General features: G+C 44.6%; 1 protein-coding gene across 2 annotated transcripts in view; it reads left to right on the top strand.

Annotated features, from left to right (window-relative positions):
- h6pd (hexose-6-phosphate dehydrogenase (glucose 1-dehydrogenase)) overlaps positions 1-7,443 on the top strand; it is an 83,432-nt gene extending 75,989 nt beyond the window's left edge. For both annotated transcript variants that reach the window (XM_043676173.2, XM_087980290.1), the window contains exon 5: positions 1,445-7,443. In XM_043676173.2, the coding sequence (XP_043532108.2) occupies positions 1,445-2,808 (1,364 nt within the window). In that variant the 3' untranslated portion in view covers positions 2,809-7,443. The remainder of the gene's footprint in view (positions 1-1,444) is intronic.
- Positions 7,444-8,422: the final 979 nt, after the last annotated feature.

Raw genomic sequence — 8,422 nt, 5'->3', positions numbered from 1 at the left:
ACACTTACACACACTGCAACACAGACACACACACAGACACACAAACACTCACACACACCGCAACACACTCACACACACACACCGCAACACAGACACACACACAGCACCACACACACTCTCACACATTCACACACTCACACACACAGTGCCACACCCACACACACAGCGCACCCCACACACACACACACACACAGCATCCCCCCCCACACACACACATACATACAGCACAACACACACATATCTGCACACACACAGCACCACACATGCAGATATCCACAGACATACACACACACACGCGCAGCCACACATACACAACTTTTTACTGCAACTTTTTGACAAATTCCACCTTAGCCCTGTGTAGGATGATGTTGGAGAGATTATCTGGGGAAGGGGGGCTTAGGGTACACCTCTGTGTAGAACTCCACAGAAAGTGTGGGGAGAGAGAGAGAGGGCGGGAGGTCAGTCATTTGGAGACAGTGCCTGGGCTCCCATTGATGTCCAGGACTGTTCTTGGCTATTTCCATAAGCTGGGTTCATTTTTAATCATTTTTAATCTTTAAACAAAAGATGCGATCAGTGTTGAAACACTTCTTTGAGGTAATGTTTCTATCAGGACCTTGAGTTCTTCCGAATAGTCCGGAATTCGGATAACTGATATTCGGATAATTGAGGTAACTCTGTATATTCTGCCCTTGTCCTTCTGGATGGTAGATATTTGGAAGGTGCAGTCTAAGGTGAACACCTGCAGTGCATCTTGTAGAAAGAAAAGCACAGCAGGTCAGGCAGCATCTGAGGAGCAGGAGAATTGATGTTTCGGGCATAAGCCCTTCATCAGGAATGCTGCTACCTAGTGTCAGTGGTGGAAGAAATGAATGTTAAATGAGTGCATGTGGTGCCAGTCAAGTGGGGGCTGCTTTGTCCTGGATGGTGTTGAGCTTCTTGAGTGTTGTTGGAGCTGCACCCATCCAGGCAACTGGGAAGTATTCCATCACACTCCTGACTTGTGCCTTGGAGATGGTGGACAGGCTTCGAGGAGTCAGGAGGTGAGTTACTCACTGCAGGATTCCCAATCTCTTGTAGCCTGGTATTTATGTGGCTAGTTCAGTTGAGTTTCTGGTCAATGGTAAGGGGCCAATGTTGATAGTGGGGGCTTCAGCAATTATAATGCCATTGGATATCAGGCTGGAGAGACCGAATGGCCTACGCCCATGTCTGTTCCATGTGGTGTGCCAGTTGACTGATGTATTTCTTATATTGTCAAAATAATTAATTGGCTGTCAACTGCTTTGAGACATTGTGTGGTCGTGAATGGTGATGTGCTGAAGCCTTCCTTTCTGGTTGAAGTTTTGCATCAACAGCTCAGTGCATAATTTCACTCATTTTCGCAGACATTGCTCATCATTAGGATATTATTAACGCTGTCGATGTTTTGTCTCGGTTTCAGGTGTAGCGATGTTCCTGGACAGCCCTCAGTGGGACAATGTGCCTTTTATACTGACTGCTGGGAAAGCTCTGGATGAAAGAGTTGGTTACACTCGAATTCTCTTCAAAACCAAAGCCTTCTGCCTCCAAAATGAGTCAACGAGGAAAGCTGAATTCAGTCAGTGCAGGCAGAGACAGATAATCTTTTACGTCGGCCATGGAGACTTGAATTTTCCCGCTATATTGGTGAGTAAAAACCTGTTCAAACCAGTGATGGACACATCGAGCTGGAAACAGGTGACAGAATTTCCCGATGTCCAGATGTTTGGAATTCCCTTGTCAGACTATTATATCTACACCCCTGTGATGCAGAAGGATGCTTATGCGGTGTTGATACCTCAGATTTTCCAAGCCAAGAGGGACTGTTTTGTCAACACTGAGGACCTATTGGCATCTTGGAAAGTCTGGACTCCCTTATTGAAAGAGTTTTCCAATGTGAGCCCGCGTCTTTATCCAGGAGGGGCCCGGAATGGAGATATATTGGACTTCAAGGTAGAGGGGAAGACAGTCTCGTTCACCAGGTCTGACCCTGTGGCGATCATCTCAGAGAGTCCCAGCCATCAAATGGTGAGTGAATACAAGGCGATAGCATCGACGTTCCGAGGGAATACCTTGGTGTCCGCGGTCATAGAGGACCTGATCGCAAAGCTGGCCTCCTACCTGCAGCAGACAGCCCAGGATGCCGTGCGAGAACGTGGGAACTTCCATCTCGCTGTATCAGGCGGCTCGAGCCCCAAAGACTTGTTCAGGAGGTTGGCCGCGCATCACTACACGTTCCCATGGAAACGCACCCACTTTTGGATGGTGGACGAGCGGTGCGTCCCGCTCGATGACCCCAAGTCGAACTTTAGGAGCTTGCACGACAACCTGCTGAAGGATCTGAAGGTCCCTTACGTCAACATCCACCCGATGCCTGTCCACATGAACCAAAGGCTGTGTGTTGAGGACGACCGTGGCGCGGGTCTCTACGCCAATGAGATTGAAATGTTGGTCAATGGGACGAGTTTTGATTTTGTTTTGTTGGGGGTGGGCGCTGATGGCCACACCGCCTCGCTGTTTCCCAACAGCCAGGCTCTAACCCTCGAGCGTAACCTGGTTCTGTTTACAGAAAGTCCAGTCAAGCCCCACCAACGGATGACCCTATCTCTAAGGGCAATCAACAAGGCCAAACATATCGCTGTTTTAATAACAGGGAGAAGCAAGCATCCAATAGTGGGGAGCTTGAGCAAGGAGGGTGAGAAATCTGAGAAATGGCCCATTACAATGGTTCAGCCGTCAGGCGGTGAACTCGTTTGGTTTATCGATCATGATGCACTCTTTGGCTGATCAAGTTCCATGACGTTTGGCATCTTCACTGCCTGCCCTCCAGATCCCAATTCAAAACTTTGGGTGTAGCAAATTTACTGAAGTTACTCTGTTAATGAAGTGCTATTTTTGTTCTTGGTATGGGGTGTTAATTCTGGGTGTGGCTATCAAATTGGAGAAATCTTTTCAGGATATGGTGGCAAGCAATAAATACATTGGGTGCATTTTAATTAATTTCTACAGTGCAATAGAACCCACCCAATGTCATTCTGGACATTTTTAATGAACTTGTTAAGACGCACGTCAGGAGCAGGTGGGTCTTGAACCCAGGTCTTCTGGCTAAGAGGTAGGGACACTACCACCGAGCCACAAGTGGGCTTTAATTTCATTCTGTTGATCACAACTGGATGAAACTTGGATGTGTTCTATAGCTAGACAGGTAATTCATTTAATTAGATCCCTACATCTCAGTGAAAGTGAGGATGCTGGAGATTAGAGTCAAGATTAGAATGGTGCTGGAAAAACACAGCAGGTCAGGCAGCATCCGAGCAGCAGGAAAATTGATGTTTCAGGCAGGAGCCTGATGAAGGGCTTTTGCCCAAAATGTTGATTTTCCTGCTCCTCGGATGCTGCCTGACTTGCTGGGTTTTCCCTACATCTAGCTGATGAAAGCAAACAGCTCTCCCACCGTCAGGTAAATAATCCACAACCTTTTGTAAGTTTCATTAAATGGTGACACTTCTGTGCATATGAATGATTGAAATGTTGAGTGGTCGTGTTACAGACAATTGTTCAAATGGTCCAGCTTTCTGGTGACTATGCCCTGTAATAGATGACAATATCTTTTACAAACCAGTTGGTCACACACAGTCACCCAGATTGATAGGCGTGTCCTTTCCCTGTCTGTCAGCCATGTGTCTTTTTACTCAGGTATCTTTTTCAAAAAGAAGACAGGGCATTTAACCACAGAGACTGGACAGTGAAGGGAGAGAAGGTGTACAAATACATGTTGCAAATTATAGGAACTATTCGGAATTTTTTTTTTCCCTCTAAGTGCGGTGCTTGTAACAGAACCTTCGCTGGGGTTCTGCTAGTCTCACTAAAAGTGCAAACTTAATTTACATGGCCTTAGCAGTTGCACTATGTGTTCAACACAGAAAAATATTTCAGTAGTGAACATGTTAGGATGAGAGGGAAGGAAGACACCTTCCTTTGGCAAAGACACTTGCTGGACACCAGCACTGACTGTAATTCTGACTAACTTGGAGATAGATTGTTAGAGTCCAGAAAGACACTTACTGAAGGATAGAACTGGAGCTAATCTACACACACACTTCTACATTGATCTACAGACTAGCTCATTATGAGCATCCACTTCCTAAACCACCAACAGTTTGTGTCTAACGGGATTTAAGTGTTAATGTCCATAAGCTGCATACATACGATTAAACATAATCAACATACAATTAACATTGAGCCTTGTTGTGATATGGGGAGGTTTAGGTGGGAATGTAGGGTAATCAGACTGGCCATGATTTTCTTGAATGGTGGAACAAATGCGAGAGGTCAACATGTCCAAATATGTATGTGTATGTGTGTGTGTGCCAGCCTTTGTATTTAACTTTTTACAATGATGATTCACTGGTGGGATGTGTTTATCGCTGGCAAGGCTGAAGATTAACACAGGGCTTGAAACACCAGTGGAATGAAACTTGCTGTCTGTACGTTATAATTTTGCACTGAATGTTAAAGAGACACTGAAGCCACCAGTTTGTGAGTGATTGTGGGAGACCAACAGATCACTTCACTTAGCTATGTTGTATGAACAATCCAGCTAACATTGCCAGACAGATGTTTCTCCAGTGGGGGAATCAATACAAGTTGCCAATCCGGTAATAGTTTTTAGTTCATATTAAGTTGTCATTGACTTTGCTTTGACCTTTTCTTCTTCATGATCCGAGGTCTTTTGTTCTTATGTTGTTCCCAGTTGCCTTCCATCCTGGAATATTCAACAATTGTGCATACAGCATACAAAATGCACTGAGTTAACTTGTGGCTCTGCCTCAGTTTAAGGTGTGTCTGATTTTGAAGATCCCTGAATTGTGAAGTTTGATATATTCCCACGTGGTTGACATTCTATTGTTTCACTGAACAGGTTTTTGTTTCTTGGGGCCTGAATTAACTGCTACATTTACTTGTATAACACACTGCACTGCAGCATTTAATAATGTGTGGGAAGTGCTATAGAACATCACAGAGACTGTTTTTAAAAGATTTCATGCATATAACGCCTTCCACTGTCTCAAGCCATCCTCATGTGCTTGACATCTAATGGTGACATCCAAAATGCAGAAATGTATTCTGGGATACATAGCACAGCAAGCTGTCACAGCAATCATGTGACAATGTTTAGATAACCTGCTTTGGGATGATGGTTCAGGGGTTTAGCATTGGCCTGGGGCACTGGAAATTGAGCCATAGTCTTTGAAGCCTACTGTAGAGGAATAGTCAAGGCGTTGGTTTAACTTGAGTGTCAGTCTGGATTCTGTACTCTGAACTTTGAACTTTCAACCTCCTAATTCAGAGGTGTGAGTGCTAACACTTAGCTACAGCTGACATGGAAACTAAACATGAAACGTATTCCCGTCGTCACTTTGTTAATACTATCATTCATAAGTGTTTGAATAAGCAATTTGCAGCTCTGGATTGTTAAAGGATTTTAATTCACTCAGTGTATAAGACATGGTGCATTTCCTGTTCAACACTCTGCAATTCAGTGACCTTTCCCACACACTAGTGAAAATATTATCTCGGTTGGATACTTTTAAGATTAACCATATGATTGATTGCTTGTTGCATTGATGCTGCTGTTATTGTCCTGTCTTAATGTTGTAATGAAATGTGACTTTGCTTGAATTTATCAGCTGGGACCTGGCTTAAGATAAAACCAGGAAAAGCTGGTCCGACTTCTTTATATAAAAAAAGAGCAAATGCAAACCTCCAGAGTCAATCGATATCCTCCTCCCCCTAGGCTGAGTTTCAGGTGCTACCTCTGACACTTACAATGGCTCAGTGCTTGGCACTGCTGCCTCACAGGGTTTGATTCCGTCCTCAGTTTACTGTCCGTGTGGAGTTTGTACAGTCGCTCCGTGTCTGTATGGGTTTCCTCTGGGTGCTCTGGTTTCCTCCTACAGTCCAAAGATGTGCAGGTTAGAGCGGATTGGCTATACTAATAGCCTCATAGTGTCCAGAGGTGTGCAGGATTGGCCAAGTTAAATTGCCCATAGTGTGCAGGCTAGCTAGATTAGCCATGGGGAATGTGGAATTATGGGCAAAGGGTGGGGGGCGCGTTGGATGTTGGTGGGACGCTCTTCAGAGGCTTGATGCAGACTCAATGGGCCAAATGGCCTCTTTCCGCAGTGTAGGGATTCCATGTGCAGCGTCATTGGTCTCTCTCCACAAGTATGTAAGAGGCATATACTGAGGTCCCAATGGGGGGAGCTTGGCAGTGCAGGGGCCTGGGCATACCCTGAACCAGTGTAGATAGGACCACTCTCGCTCAAAGCCTGCTGTTCAACAAATGGCATTCTCCAGAAGGAACTTGTTAGTGACTTTCCATGTTTCTCACTGCTTGATCTGAAAGGTCTGCTCAGGAAGGTTGCTTCATATGGGGCTTTAAGGTGGGCAGTAGATGGGTTGAGCAATGTGCTGCTCATTTACCATGCAGACATCTGTGGGCTTCTCTCAATTGGCAGACGTGTGGAAGAGTGATGTGTTGGAGCAACAGGAGGCAGGGGGAGGGGGTGGGTGGAGTTGAGGGTTCCAGCTTTTGTGCACATTGTTGCACATCAGTTGTGTGCTAACCCAACGTGTGTGTACGTGATGACCTTCAACAGTTGGGTGCACAGTCTGGGCACACAGTCCTGAGCTGTGGAGTATGACAGGGAAGGTTCTGAGCCCTTCAGTGCTGTGATGGAACCATCCCTTGCAGTTCCAACAACAAGTTAGCTTCATCTTCCAATGTACCCAGAAGGACAGGTTCCTCCCTACATCCATTCCCAAAATGTCAGGTTGGGATCATACTTTAGTCTGTGATTGTCCCTGGTGATATAGTTCTTTACTGCCACTGCCATTGTAGAGGTAGAATCCATTGGATAGGGTTTTGCAGGGACTCAGTTTGCAACGCCATCAACTCTGTAACATCTTTGTTAAGGATTTGGTCCAGCGGCAGAATGGTGTATCTCTGAGAATTTGTGTATGAATGTAACTGTGTCAAGGAGCAGCTGTTGTGGTTGTAGATTCTTGCACATGTTGCATTCACAGTGTGATTTCCAGTTGATAGACTGCTATGTATCAGAACCAAGTGCAGAAGTGCTGACTATGAAGAATCTAACAGCATTGCCTCGACATTTTCTAGCGGCCAAACATTATTGATGGTGCTTGCAGAGACGGAAGGACGTTCTTGATGAAGAGAACCTGAAGAAGCTGCCATTCTAAAAGGGTAAAATGTAGGAAATCATGCTCGTAGAGGTGATCATAACATAACAGAAATCCACTCAGCTCCCATTAAGATTGATTGTACAGTCATGAGTTCTTGCATTTGGTTTTTGGATTAGTGGTGCTGGAAGAGCACAGCAGTTCAGGCAGCATCCGAGGAGCAGCAAAATCGACATTTCGGGCAAAACCCCTTCCTGATGAAGGGCTTTTGCCCAAAACGTCGATTTTGCTGCTCCTCGGATGCTGCCTGAACTGCTGTGCTCTTCCAGCACCACTAATCCAAAATCTGGTTTCCAGCATCTGCAATCATTGTTTTTACCTTCTTGCATTTGGTGCCTACAAACAACTTTAGGATGACTGGGCACTGTGTTTTCTGTTCAGAGATTTTGTGCAAAAAACTACTGTACTTACTGTCTCAATGAAAGACAAATATTATAAATGATGTGGAACTTCTTGTGGATCTGTTTTTGAGCATAGGTTTTGCATTGAGACGTGATTATCTGTGAAAATGTATTTTTTTCTTTGGGTACTTCTAAGTATTTTCAGAGTTTCTCTATGGATTTGTCTATGCACTAACTAAGAATTTGTACAATTGTTTCTGCCAACGATCACAACAGATTAAAGATTGAATAACAGTTTTATTTTTAATGCTGTTCGTTTTTATTTGGTGTGTGGGGTATGTCTGCTTTTGAATGGGAGGATTTTTCCGTGACTGCCCATTTATAGACAGGATTCAATCGAACATTCTCAACCCCATTCATAATAACCTTCACGAATTGGGTCAGTGAGACCAATTATTAACACAACCTGAACAGGAACATGTGCTACATGCCAATAAGACATGAGCTCTTGCTCCTGCACTTAACAGCCAATTTGGTACATTGTTCAGAGTATACTGGAATGAAGGATATCTACCAGAAATCTCAACCCGCCCTTGCTTTGTTCAGCTTTTCACAGACTTGCTGTGCATTCTCAGCATCTTCTGCCTCTATTTTAAACTTGAAGCAGCAATAACCTTGTTTCACTCTTTAAGAGTGTTCCAAACATCAAATCATGCTTTAAAACAGGGTTCCCAAAAGGTGTGGGCAGGACGCAAGATTTGACTGAACTATAGCAATTTTACTCTCGCTTTCACAGA

Source organism: Chiloscyllium plagiosum, unplaced genomic scaffold (assembly GCF_037043375.1).
Source record: "Chiloscyllium plagiosum isolate Xiang-an unplaced genomic scaffold, Cpla_swu_hap1 HiC_scaffold_37, whole genome shotgun sequence".
NCBI lineage: Eukaryota > Metazoa > Chordata > Chondrichthyes > Orectolobiformes > Hemiscylliidae > Chiloscyllium > Chiloscyllium plagiosum.
The sequence above is the reverse complement of the archived record's forward strand: the minus strand, read 5'-3'. Positions and strand labels throughout refer to the sequence as shown.